This window comes from Crotalus tigris, unplaced genomic scaffold (genome assembly GCF_016545835.1).
Source record: "Crotalus tigris isolate CLP2741 ecotype Arizona unplaced genomic scaffold, ASM1654583v1 scf7180000019004.2909048, whole genome shotgun sequence".
In the NCBI taxonomy this organism is placed as follows: domain Eukaryota; kingdom Metazoa; phylum Chordata; class Lepidosauria; order Squamata; family Viperidae; genus Crotalus; species Crotalus tigris.
The window spans coordinates 2,526,101-2,540,514 of NW_024097319.1; the positions used below are offsets into that span (position 1 = coordinate 2,526,101).

Consider the following 14,414-nt stretch of genomic DNA (forward strand, 5'->3'; position numbering starts at 1 on the left):
ATTGAGCTCGGACAGTCCCGAAGAAGCGCCAATCAGCTGGAAAGCGGCACTGATCCTGATGCTTCCACTGAGCCCTGATAGCCCTGCAGCTCCAGCCATCTCTCGCTCAGGCTTGTGCAGTGCTGCCACCGGTTCAACTCATTCCCCTCCCCCGCTACCATTTTTCTAGGATGCTCGCGTACCACCTGCCAGGTGCCAATGTACCACAGGTGGTACCTGTACCATTGGTTGAAAAGCCCTGGACTAGAAGACCTCCCAAGGTCCCTTCCAACTGTGTTATTCTGTTAAATGTTGAGGGATCATGTCATCAAGTTAGTGATTACATAGATTTTCTCCAGAACACTCTGTCCCCAACCTGTTTCTTCAGATCTTCCCATGGGACACCTAAACATAAGTCAATCAATCAATCAATCAATAGGAAGCTGTCCTCCTGAACCATATTTTCAACCCAGATTCTTCCATTCTTTGAGCAAAATGGGACCCAACAAGATTGGTCGTGTTTAGCCATTTAGCAGGTTATTAATAAAAGACTTTTAAGGATTAATGTATTATGTATTAATAATTTATTAACAAATTAATAAATTAGTACCAATGTATTAATTAATAACTTATTAATAAACGAATGACTTATTAATTATAATAGTTCAATATAATCTTATTAATAAGAGAGATTGGACAACCGGGGCAGGGGTTGGACTAGAAGACTTCCACGGTCCCTCCCAACTCTTATTATTCTATATTCTGTGAAAAGACTCCAGTAACATAAACAGTCATTACAATCCACAATATTTCATGTCTGATGGGAAACATCTCAACTCTTTATTTAAATATCAACTTGGCTTTGCTTGGATGTGTTTCCATTCTTCTGCCCGATGAAATTCAGCAAGAACTTTAAAATGATGTCCCGTGTCCTGGCATTCAAATCTACCATTCTCATAAGGCACAACCCTGGTGGAAACCCATGTGTCCACGGGGGACATTAAAAAGGGGCTTAAATGAGGTAATTTTTCAATAGCTGCAAACGGCATAACTGAGGCAGGAGTGAGAAACTTGTGCAGCTTTAGCTCACATGGTGAAGGATGCTGGGAAGCGTAGTTTGGTGATATCTAGGGGAGCATCAGTTTGCCCACCCCTGCTGGAATGAACCACGCAAACAGTTCAATTGTGAAAAGACGCCAATGGTGTTGAAACCAGGAACTACAAATAGAACAAGATGTTTTGGAAGCGAATAGGAAAATGCCATTTTTAGAGCAGGTCTTCAAGTACAGAGAGATCAATATGACCTTCCTATATCTGGAAGACACAAGGTTCTTTTGACCTGAGACCCCGCAGTACAATAGAATTTCTCACTGTTTAGCAATCTGAGAAGCTCACCCCCCCCCCACTCACTGAACCTAGCTTCCAAATATCTGTAAGCTTGGTTTCTATTATTCCAACAATTGATGAAACACAAGAGGGTGATTTGTTAATACCCTGCTAATTTTTCATCCCAAACCAATATAAGCACTGGTGTGAAACCGAAATCCTGGTACGAATGAAAATCTTAAGCTAAAGAAGCTTTGTAGATGTCTGCCCGTTCTTCACATCTAATAGAACTGCAGGGCACCACTTGTAGAAAGTTGACCTAGAGAGGCAACTCACAAAATCCAAGGTTCTCATCTCTTGATGTCTTCCAATTTTCTCGTTCGCACAAACTTTCTGGATAAAATTATTCTTCCAGCAATTAGAATGACAATTCTAGTGGGCATGCTCTGGACTTTTGATGCTGTCCTGTTAGACATCCCAGGAAGTCTACTCATGATGTCAGAGGATGATGAGAAAAGGGAGCTTCCTTATTGGATATGATATGGATGACAGTCCTATAACCATAGTTTGGGCTTTGCATAATCTGCTCACTCCCTCTCCATTGGGTGATAATTTTTTCTGAATCAAGGTCTTTTAGGCCTGCTGGTTTATGGCTGCCTTCACTGACAATGGCTTTGGCCACTGAGGTGACACAGTTGTCACTTAAAAATTCTGAAGGACCTCAAGTTGTGAAAAGCTGATGTTGTTGGTAATCTCCACCCCATTGTTGTTGTTTTTTAAGAGAGCTGGTCCAACGTTATTGTACAGGTGTACCTACGTGTTCATAATTGTAATATGGGTATGGTTGTTCACCTGTATATATGTACACTAGGATGATATGCAAATAATCCATGGGTTTGCAAGGTTTTGCAGGAGGCCGCAAGGGAAGGGGGAGACTGCAGATCTCAATGGAAATCTGACAAATTCCTTGCCTTTATTTTGTTCATTGTGGGAGGATTCTGCCTCCAGAACTTTGCCAAACCTTGACCTACGTACATCACCTGAGAAGCCCAGCTAGATAATTGTGAGTTCTACCTAGACATTGAAAAAAAACAAAAATACAAAAACCCATCATCGTGGAGTCTTAAGATTACAGAACAAGCAGCTCACACTAGGTCTGGGATTTTTGTGTCCATAGGACACTCGTGACGATGGCTTCAAAACTCCTCAAAATAGGGTCAACACATATGTTTTGAGTTTCCGCACGCTTTTGCTCTAGCCCAGATGACATCATGAATGTTGGAAAAAAAATAAATTTGCGGGGGAGGGGGGGAGATTATGGGTGGATCCATGCACTTCTTATCACACGGGAAGATAAGCAGGAGCAAGCTGTACCTGGTTGCGTATTTTGGGAGTGTGCCTGCAATGTAGCACCATTTTGCTGCAAAAGGCACTGAAGCCAGAGTCAGTATATTTAAACTGTTCCTAAGGTCATCTTAGACAATTGACCCAGGTCTTTCCAGATACACTGGATTCCTATAATTCCCAACCTGAACAGCCGACATAGGTCTAATGTTGGCTAGATCACCAATATATGGGGGTAGGGGGAATCCTCTTTGGGATGATGGAGGAATAGTACCTAATCAAAGAGGTGAAACACGCACCAACCGTGTGGGAAGAAAAGGATGAGTAGATGGCTAGTAAATCTGGAGGTAACCAGTTAATGCATGGACTTTTATCATTCCATAGCTGGGACGTTTTTCCTGGAATTCTGTTTTCCATTCCGGAATCTTGACACCTCCCTCTAAGTCCGTGGTTGTGTTTATAAGTCTGTGTAGGCTGGATCCAGATCCATCCTTTGAGCTTTTCCAAAGAGGAGGAATGTGCAAAGTCCAAGGGCATTCACAGCAGCCACAAGATTGAAAACAGACACCCAGGAGCCTGTGTTTTCGATGAGGTGTCCAGCTAGGTATACACAAACAACACCTGTGTGCAGAGAGAAAAGCAAAAGTGAATGTGCTGGCTTTTTTTTTTAAAAAAAAAAAACACAGTCTTGTTTCAACCCAGAAATTCTTATTTTGGGCTATTCTCTTGACAACCAATAAGTTCAGATTACTACAACACGCTCCACCTGGGGCTGCCCTTGGAGACTACCCAGAAACTGCAACCAATGCAGAATACATCCCTTACCAACGAATTGATTGGATCGGATTATTATCCTACCTTTTGTACAAGTATTCAAGCAGCATATATAATGCTTCTATTTCTCCTAGTATGCACCACCGCAACAGCAATCCCTAGAGGTAGGTTGGGTTGCAAAAGAATATTTGACCCACAGTCATCCAGTGACTAGATCAGTGATGGCGAACCTTTTAGAGACCGAGTGCCCAAACTGCAACCCAAAACCCACTTATGCATCGTCGGATGCCGGGTGGGTGTGGCCCATTGGGTGGGTGTGGCTGCGGTGGTAACGGCAGACTGGGTGGGACTAAAAAGTTCAATCAATCAATTCCAACTTTGCAAGATCTTTTTTTCCCCGTGAGAAGTTGAAATTGACTGATTGAACCCTTTTTTTTTTTGCACACGGCGGCGGAGGCCTAAAGCGAAAAGGTTTTATAAAACCCAGCTGAAGGCCTAGGACTGGGGCAACGGTGCATGTGCCCACAGAGAGGGCTCTGAATGCCACCTCTGGCACCCGTGCCATAGGTTCGCCACCACTGGACTAGATCTTGCAATACAGGTAGTCCTCGTTTCATGAACAGTCACTTAGCAACTGTTCAAAGTCATAATGGACCTTCCCAGAGCTACTTACAACCTGTTTTTGAAATTGCAGCCTACCATGGCAGTTCCTTTCTGCACACTGGAGGGGAGTTGAACTCAGCAAGCAACTCTTTTGCTCCACCCGGTTAGTAACCTGGGAGACTGCTTAATGACTGCAATCAGAAATGGTGGGATTGTGGTCATTGAGCAAGGCAATTTCTTGGGCATCCTTGCTTAACTACTGCTTTATTCCACGACCATACGTCAAGGAGTATACCTGTATATCTAATTTTCTAAAAACCGAAGCTTAAGGAGCTATTACAAGAGAAGGCCTTTGAAACCATATAAGGAATGGTTGCTGGAATTAGGTATGTCTAGTTTAATGAAGAGAAGATGAGGGGGGACATAATAGCAGTCTTCCAGTATCTCAGGGGCTGCCCCAAAGAAGAGGGAATCAAGCTATTCTCCAAAGTGCCTGAAGGCAGGACAAGAAGCAATGGGTGGAAACTAATCAAGGAGAGAAGCAACCTAGAACTAAGGAGAAACTTCCTGACAGTTAGAACAATTAACCAGTGGAACAACCTGCCTCCAGAAGCTGTGGGTGCTCCAACACTGGAAGTTTTTAAAAAGAGACTGGACAGCCATTTGTCTGAAATGGCCTGAGCAGGGGGTTGGACTAGATGACCTCCAACTTTATTATTATTCTCATCATCATCCAGCTGGATTATCCTTATATAGTTTATTTATAATTATTTATTTATTGGGCTGTGTAGTTAGAGACACAAAGAATTTATCTCCAGTACAGAAGCACTCTAGTGTACTTGCAAAAAAACAGAAAATACTTATACTAATAGTAAGGTGTAGAGCCAATAAAAGGGGGAAGTAAAAAAATAATAAAGGGGATTAATAATCATATTGCAGCCACACCCTATGAGTTAATATACATGTACATTAGGCAAAAAAAAATCCCCTTACTTAGTCCCTTTGTTATTTCCTAGCTGTGGACTGAAAGCTAATTCCACAGTCCATCCAGTTGATCCTCTGGATACAAGTATAGCTGAGAAACAATTAGGGAAATGGTGAATTGTTTGGTACTCCATAACATACCTAGTAAAGCTCCACCTGTATTTGCCACACCTAAGGAAAGATTAAAAAAAAAGGTGAGGTATAAATTCAAAAAGGACTTGGTGTTCTGATATATTCTTTTATCATTTTTGCCTCCAGCAAGCATGCCACCATCTTTTGGGGACTTTGAATAGTTTCTTCCTCTGAATTTATCACTCTGCTTTTCCTTCAGGGAATTCTCTTCCCCCTCCTTTATCGGCATGTTTCCTTGAATGATTCTAATGCCTCTCATTTTGGCCCTACAAGTAGTCCTGAATCCTTCTGCCACCCTCAAGCCATCACTAATAATCTATATCAGTGTTTCTCAACCTTGACAATTTTAAGGCCTGTGGACTTCAACTCCCAGAATTCCACAGCCAGCAATGCTGGCTGTGGAATTCTGGGAGTTGAAGTCCACATGCCTTAAAATTAAGGCATCAAGGTTGAGAAACACTGCTCTATATACTGCCAAAACTCTCTTGTTTCTTTGCCTGTTTGTAATCTTCAATTGGGAAGTAAGGTGTATCACAGGGCAACAATTTTTGAATCCATTGTCCCAGATGTGCTTTTTTAGGAGGCAACTGGATTTTCTTGTTTTTCTTTGAAGATGTTTCGCTTCTCATCCAAGAAGCTTCTTCAGCTCTGACTGGATGGTGGGGAACGGAAGGATTTATACTCCTTACAGACAGCTGGTCATTTGCATTCTTTTAAAGAGTCATTGAGGCCACTTGGAGATTTACCTGTGTCCTCAGGGTCATTTGAGTAGTGCAGATGTGTGTGGAGCCTTCTTGGCTGCACGATGTTTTCTGCCCTGGGTCCCTTCACTGTTGAAGACAGGCACAGGCTTAATAGTCACTGCAGAAAATGTCGTATAAATCAGGTGGGCAATACGATTGACCCATTTTACAATCATCGTGGCATACAACTGTAATGGGCAGGTTGCACTATGTTTATAGGTCAAGGAGTACCTGTAATAATGCTATTTTGAACAATTAGGTTCACCTCTGTGGAGCCTTTTAAATTCTGTGGATTAGGTTCACCTCTGTGGAGCCATTTAAATTCACCTCTGTGTGAATTTAAATGGGCTCCAGAAGATGGTAGAGGACAGGAAGACCTGGAGGAACGTTGTCCATGGGGTCGCGATGGGTCGGACACGACTTCGCAATTAACAACTGTGGAGCCCTTGGTGTTCTCTGAGCTTGGTGGTATTCTTGCAGACATTTCATTACCCAAGTAGGTAACATCATCAGGGATAGTAGGGAGTGGGGTTTGTGGAATGGAGGCCCTTAATGCTCTCTGAGCTTAATGGTTTTCTTGCAGATGTCCCAAAGGTGCTTTTTCAAGAGGCAACTTTCAAAACTTTGGGGTCATAGAGGCCATCTATCTCAAAATGGAACAGCCCTCTCTCAATGGGGGGTGGGGATACGACATCATCTATCTCCAATCTACAACACAGTCCTTTCAGTGGTTCCAAGAAGGCTCCACTCCCATTTGCACCACTCAGGTGACCCTGATGACAGACAAACCTCCAATTGGCCTCAACGACTCTCTAAAAGGATGCAAATGACCAGCTGTCTGCAAGGAGTATAAATCCTTCCATTCCCCAACATCCAGTCAGAACTGAAGAAGCTTCTGGGATGAGAAGCGAAACATCTTCAAAGAAAAACAAGGTCCATTTGCTTCCTGAAAAAAGCCCCTTTGGGACAACCATGACCTGGATCTCCACAGACATTTTGAATCCATTTTTTGGCCAACACAAAGAGAATTGGGACTTGTCCTTTTCCGCAGCTCTTTTCACTCAAATCTCTCTGATCAAATCATCTTTTCTCCAAGATTTCATTCTTTCCGTTCATTCGTTCGTTCGTTCAGTGACGTTCATTCACACCCTGCAGGAAAATGTGTGTCATCCAGTTCTTAAGGCTTCGTACACTGTAAAGAAAGCAGATGCATATGGCTTCCGTGGCTGAACAAAGATTAGTTCACTTATTCATGCTCTCTAATTCTTCTTGACTCATGATAATTGCCGGCCAGGATGGCTAAAGGTTGTTTTCATGGTTCAAATCATCTGAGTTAATCCAGATGTCGATGGAGATTCTCAGTCATCCAGGTCGTGGTTGTCCCAAAGGTGCTTTTTTCACGAGACAGCTCGCCCTTCTTGTTTTTTCTTTGAAGACCTTTCACTTCTCATCCCAGAAGCTGGATGAGAGCTGAAGAAGCTTCTGGAGTGAGAAGCGAAACGTCTTCAAAGAAAAACAAAGAAAGCCCAGCTGCCTCATAAAAAAGCATCTTTGGGTTTGTTAATCCAGATTTTCACAGAAAATCAGACCCTTTGAAATTACAAAAAAAAATGAATACAAGGGCTACCTGCTGACCACTTTTTGGCAACTTTGCCTTCAAATGATATTTTGTGGTAATATAATTAGGGTGGTTTTTTTTTTTTCCTGACTGAGTACAAACCAAGGTGTCAACGGTGCAAATACTGTATATTCTTGCTTTGACAATATGCAGAAATGTCTGGTATTTTTAGAGTTAATGCAGAGCATAAGAGAGAGGAAGGAAACCTCTGACCTTCACACTAATTGGATAATGTGATATATGACAGCTAATTTAGGGAGGGAACATGCTGATAATTTAACTGCTCAGAGGAAGAGAACTTAGATCTTAGCATAGACTTCGTTATGCCTGTGCGGACATTTTGAAGCAATAAAAGACTTTTAAGGAGATCAATGCCTGGAAGTTCTTTGAAGTGTTTCATTAGCCGGAACCATAACACAAGGATCTTAGAAGTAGCTAACTCACGGGTCGGCAACCCGCGGCTCCGGAGGCCGCATGTGGCTCTTTGACCTTCTCCTGTGGCTCCCAGCCTCCTCCGCCATTTGCAGAGAGAGAGACAGAGACAGAGAGAGGTACTTGCGCTTTCCTTCTCTCTCTCTCTCTCTCTCTCTCTCTCACACACACACACACACACACACACACACACACACACTGAGTGGGGGAAGAGGACTGGCAGACCAAGGGCAGGAGATAAGAATGTGTGTCAGCTTGTCGGAGAACAGTATGAAGCCAACTTGCCAGGTGAGCAGAAGATCGGAGAGAGGCAGAGAGAGAGGGAGGGAGAGAGAGAGAGAGAGGGAGGGAGACAGGGGGAGAGAGAGAGAGAGAGAGAGGGAGGGAGGGAGAGAGAGAGGGAGGGAGACAAAGAGAGGGGGAGAGAGAGAGAGGGAGGGAGGGAGAGAGAGAGGGAGAGAGAGACAAAGAGAGGGAGAGAGAGAGAGGAAGGGAGGGAGGGAGGGAGAGAGAGAGAGAGAGAACTCATGCACAGCAGGCCCTATTTCTTTTTAATTAAATCAAGCTCCCCCCCCCCCCCGTGTGCGCGCAAGTTTTACTCCTCCCAGTGTTTTCTTTTCTCTGGGAAACGGGTCCAAGTGGCTCTTTGAGTGTTTAAGGTTGCCGACCCCTGAGCTAACTGAATATGACAATATCAAAATATAAGAAGGATTAAGCCAGATTAGCATTTGGATGGGAGCCTAATCCCAGGAATCCCAGGGCATAGTAGTCTTCATTGGGAAATCGGAAAAACCTCCCAGAAATGGAAAGCCAATTCCATATTGTTGCCAGGAAAACTATATGGGCACAGCCATGAAGCCATCAGGAATCCCTCCCACTTGACTTGATATAAATCTTATAACAGAAAAAAGCAATTTTTTCCTCACCAAACAATAAACCAGCACATGAAGGAGCCAGATCCTGAATATTGACTGAGATGCCACTGCACAAAAAAAATAAAATAAAATAAAGATGTCTTAGAACCAAATCTCAATTAACAGTTTAAATTGGGGGAATTTGAAATGAGTTAAAACTTGACTGCTGTGTTTGTAGGCCTAGGGCAGGGGTAGGCCACCTTGGCTCTTTTACGACTCGTGGACTTCAACTCCCAGAATTCCTGAGCCAGCATGGCTCAGCTTGGAAACTTCTCCCTTTCCCCTCTGCATGGCTGACTCAGGAATTCTGGGAGTTGAAGTCCACGAGTCATAAAAGAGCCAAAGTTGCCTACCCCTGGCCTAGGGGTTGAATATCTTTGTAGTAGGAAATAGCTTTCCTTAACTCAGAGGAAGATTAATCTCAGGCTATAAGGCTACCAATGGCCCTGAGACCTTTTGCTATCCCCAGGCCATCACTGATAATCTATATACTACTAAAACTCCACGTGTCTGTTTGTAACCTTCAATTGGGTGAAATGGTGCATGATATAGTAACCATTTTTGAATCCAAGTATCTCAAATGGGCTAGGTTAAAGGATTGAAAATCTAGGATCCATTGCTCCCTTGGGATTTTCAAGGTTCTTCAGACCAGTTGTATTGACAAAATTGAGGCCAATGCAGCAAAGCTGTAATCAGTTGCGATCATGTGGTCGTGATTTCCGACACTCCCTGCTGGCTTTCCACAAAGAAACACAATGGGGAAGTCGGCAGGAAGTCAGAATTCACTCCTGCTGCCAGTGCTTCTTTGCCCGCTCAAGATCAGAATGATCTTCGGTTTTAGTCAGGATATATCTCTGAAATGATGATGGGTGTGCTATAATTTAGAGGCCTAGTTGCCTGCCACTTGGTAGGACAAACTATAAAAACTAAGAGCCATAAATAAGACTTGGAAGATAAAAAAGATCCTCAAATGGAACCCTTGGGGACACGATGTAGCTTTTCTTAAAAAAAAACAAAAACATCTCAACCACATAAAATATTTGAAAATGAGCACATCAGTTATGTATTTGACACAAGTGTAAAGCCACACTTGGAATACTGCATCCAGTTTTGGTCACCACGATGTAAAAAAATGTTGAGACTCTAGAAAGAATGCAGAGAAGAGCAACAAAGATGATTAGGGAACTAGAGGCTAAAACATAAGGAATGGTTGCTGGAATTGGGTATCTCTACTTTAATGAAGAGAAGGACGAGGGGGGACATGATAGCATTGTTCCAGTATCTCAGGGGCTGCCCCAAAGAAGAAGAAGTCAAGCTATTCTCCAAAGCACCTGAGGGCAGGACAAGAAGCAGCAGATGGAAACTAATCAAGGAGAGAAGCAACCTAGAACTAAGGAGAAACTTCCTGACAGTTAGAACAATTAATCAGTGGAACAACCTGCCTCCAGAAGCTGTGAATGCTCCAATACTGGAAGTGTTTAAGAAGAGACTGGACAGCCATTTGTCTGAAATGGTATAGGGTTTCCTGCCTGAGCAGGGGGTTGGACTAGATGACCTTCAAGGTCCCTTCCAACCTCATACTCACTGGTTCCCCAACTTCACCCCCAAAAATATGAGTCATCACAACTCAGGCAACTGCAGCTTGTGTTCCTCCTTCAAGGAACATAGTATCAGGTTTCCCTATAGCTACCTACTACAGGTAGTCCTCAACTTATGGCCACAATCGTGCCCAAAATTTCTGTTGCTAAGTGAGATATTTGTTCAATGAGTTTTGCCCCCATTTTATTACCTTTCTTGCCACAGTTGTTAACTGAATCACGGCAGTTAAGTAAATCCGGCCTCTCCATTGATTTTGCTCGTCAGAAAGTGGCAAAAGGGGAGTCACATGACCCCTGCCACCGTCATAAATATGAGTCAGTTGCCAGGCATCCGAATTTTGATCAGGCGACCATGGGGAGGCCGTGATGGTCGTGTGAAAATAGCCATAAGACACTTTGAACAGTCACTAAATGAACTGTTGTAAGTCGAGGACTAGCTTTATCTGCGAGGTAGAGTGGACAAAATGATAGCAACTTGCTTGTGTCTGACCAAGCAGAGATATCAATTTTATGAAATTTTATGTCTCTCCAGCCTTGGCACCAACACCAGGGGCTTTATATACCAATGTTTTTTAATACTTGGAAACTTTAACATGCGTGGACGTCAACTCCCAGAATTCCCCACCCATCTTTTACGTAAGAAGTTCTGGTGTTACCTGTGGTTGAAAGTCTGAAGTCCAATGCTGGCTGAGGCAAAGGCCACTGCTTGGCAAAAGTTGGTGGAGTAACCTATCCCTAAGGCAAAAAGACTGGATACCCCGGAGCCAATGACCTCAGAGGAAATCAAAAGACAGAATTTTGGTAAATGTGCTGGTTATTATTTACAGTATGTATTTCCCTAAGCTTATATGCCAGTGATGGTGAACCTTTTAGAGACCGAGTGCCCAAACTGCAACCCAAAACCCACATGCATCGTCGGGTGCCGGGTGGGTATGGCCCATTGGGTGGGTGTGGCCCATTGGGTGGGCGTGGCTGCGGTGGTAACAGCAAACTGGGTGGGACTAAAAAGTTCAATCAATCAATTCCAACTTTGCAAGATCTTTTTTTCCACGAGAAGTTGAAATTGACTGATTGATTGAACCTTTTTTTTTTTTTTTTTTTGCACACGGCAGTGGAGGCCTAAAGCGAAAAGGTTTCATAAAACCCAGCTGAAGGCCTAGGACTGGGGCGATGGCATGCATGCTCACAGAGAGGGCTCTGAGTACCGCCTCTGGCACCCGTGCCATAGGTTCGCCACCACTGTTATATGCCATTTCACTCATGTCTGATTCTAAGCCAGGCGTCTTCAAACTTGGCCTTTCTTCACAGCCGTATGATTCTCATCACTGGTGTTTGCCAGCTGCACTAAGTCACCATATGTCATTTTAATTTGGTGGTATATACCGGGGCTCTCCAAACTTGGCAGCTTTAAGACTTGTGGACTTCATTTCCCAGAATTCCTCAGCCAGCTTCCTGAGGTATTCTGAGAGTTGAAGCCCACAAGTCTTAAAGTTGTCAAGTTTGGAGAGCCCTGGTATATAAGCATGTAAGTAAGTAAGTCAGTCAGGCAGTCAATCAATCAATCAATCAATCCATAAATCACCAAAGGCCCCAGGTTGTCCTATGAGTCATACACCTAAGGATTCCAAAATCTCACATTGGAAATCATGGAGATATAGCTTTTGGTTCTTTCTCTGTAACAATATTTGAATTTTTTTTTTCCTCTTACCTGCATAAACTTACGAGCGGTGATTGGTTTGCACCCTGAAAGAAAAAAAAGGGAAACAATCAGCTGATTAGGGCAGATCCCATTTTCATTGCTGGGGGGGGCTGCTCTTTTGCCCGCTATTTTGGTTAAAACCCTACTGCACAATATCGCAACAGGTATATTTAAAAAAAGTAATAATAATAAAGCACATACTTTTAAAATTGGGTTAAAAACTTTTAACAAGGAGTATTTCTTTTCTGCTTTTGAAAAAAAACAATTGATTGATCATGTGCCATTAAACCAGTGTTGATTCCTAGCTATCACACAGATAGATTTTCTAAAGGTTGATTTAAAAACCAAGAGGAATATAGTTCTGGCAGGTGCAAAAGCTAGGGCTGTGTATCCCTTTCATAGATGTGGTTGCTTTAAAGAGCTCTTGAGGTGTGCCAGATTTACACCACTTTCGTATTCTGATGTACCAATGTGGAACTGCATCGACAGTGTTGCAAAACCTCAAAGAAAACCATGTTTAATTCTCCCTTGCCTTTGCTATTTGTCATATCCTATCCTTAATCCACCCGTCCTCACCCCCAGTTAGAAGCAATACTTTTCACATTGTGAAGTGTCCGAAAAATAAAAATTAAGGAGCAAAACCTTAAATCGCTGGTAAAAAAAACCCATACTGTTTTCCAATCCTGAAGAGTAAAAGCGTGTCACCATTCAATTGTGTTCTGAACCGACAACTCAGAATTAAAGGAACAAAGAGCAAAATACCTTGACTGATACATTGATCAGACAGGAAACCAGCAAACAAACTGGTTGGAATTGCCACCAGCCAAGGAATGACATTAAAAATCCAGCCCTGAAAGGAAGATAGAAACAGGGATTTGTAGAGCTTCCTTGTTGAAGAAAAATTTCCAAGAAAAGAATCACCTAGGGCAGGGGTAGGCAACCTTGGCTCTTTTATGACTCGTGGACTTCAACTCCCAGAATTCCTGAGCCAGCCATGCTGAGGGGAAAGGGAGAGGTTTCCATGCTGAGCCATGCTGGCTCAGGAATTCTGGGAGTTGAAGTCCACAAATCATAAAAGAGCCAAGGTTGCCTATCCCTGACCTAGGGCCAGCTAAAAGTTTAAACCAAGGGTGTCCAACCTTTGTAACTTTAAAGATTCATGGATTTCAATTCTCAGAATTCCCCAGCCAGCATTCTGGGGGTTGAAATCCACAAATCTTAAAGGTGCCAAGGTTGGACACCTCTGCTTTAAAGCCCAAAGGTGCATTTTTTCAAGAGGCAACTGGACTTTCTTATTTTTCTTTGAAGAAGTTTCGCTTCTCATCTAAGAAGCTTCTTCAGCTCTGACTGCATGGTGGAGGATGGAAGGATTTATATTTCTTGCAGAGAGCTGGTCATCTGCATTCTTTTAGAGCAGTGGTTTTCAACCTGTGGGTCGGGACCCCATTTGGGGTCGAATGACCATTTCATGGGGGTCGCCAAACAACGCAGTCTGCCATTTTTTTCCCATTTTCCTTAGCTATGCTACTCCCTTTTATTCTATTGGCTTTTGAAAGCCAATAGAATAGACTCTCTTGAATAGAGTCTAATTCTATTTGCTTTCAAAAGCCAATAGGAATTGTCCAAGCTGTCTCTGTCCTGCTGACCCCGCCAAAAGTCCCATTCTGCAAACGGTGCTGCACCAGTTGAGTAGTCCTCGACTGACGACCGGTTGAGTAGTCCTTGACTTACGACCGGTTGGGGGTCGCGGCATTAAAAAGGTTGCGAACCACTGTTTTAGATCGTCCTTGAGACCATTTGAGACCTGTATCCTCAGGGTCACCTGAGTAGTGCAAATGGGTATGGAGCCTTCTTAGCTGCAGGATTTTTCTGCCCTCGGTCCCTTCACCGCTGAAGACAGTTGCAGGCTGTTGGGGATGAGTCAGTGTTGTCTGCATCTCAAGCTGAAGCACAAACGGTTCGTGTAGCCTGCAATGTTTTCTGGACATCCGTTCATACTCCCTCACCATTCGAAGGGCGTTCATCCCAAAGTGCATAGCTAAATACCAGCTGCCTGCAAGGAGTATAAATCCTTCCATTCCCCACCCTCCAGTCAGAGCTGAAGAAGCTTCGTGGATGAGAAGCGAAACATCTTCAGAGTAAAACAAGGAAGTCCAATTAACTCCTGAAAAGGCACCTTTGGGACAACCATGACCTGGATGACTGAGAATCTCCATCGACATTCTCCTTTAAACCATTACCTAGGTTGACTAAGTACCATCAAATAAT

General features: G+C 43.3%; 1 protein-coding gene across 1 annotated transcript in view; it reads right to left on the reverse strand.

Moving 5' to 3' along the window:
* Positions 1–788: 788 nt before the first annotated feature.
* Positions 789–14,414, reverse strand: part of SLC17A9 (solute carrier family 17 member 9) — a 43,072-nt gene continuing 29,446 nt past the window's right edge. Inside the window, exons 9-14 of the mRNA XM_039358118.1 lie at positions 12,909–12,996; positions 12,156–12,190; positions 11,104–11,219; positions 8,862–8,917; positions 5,152–5,181; positions 789–3,270 (exon numbers count right to left, since the gene is read on the reverse strand). Coding sequence (XP_039214052.1) covers positions 3,107–3,270; positions 5,152–5,181; positions 8,862–8,917; positions 11,104–11,219; positions 12,156–12,190; positions 12,909–12,996 — 489 coding nt within the window. The 3' untranslated portion in view covers positions 789–3,106. The remainder of the gene's footprint in view (positions 3,271–5,151; positions 5,182–8,861; positions 8,918–11,103; positions 11,220–12,155; positions 12,191–12,908; positions 12,997–14,414) is intronic.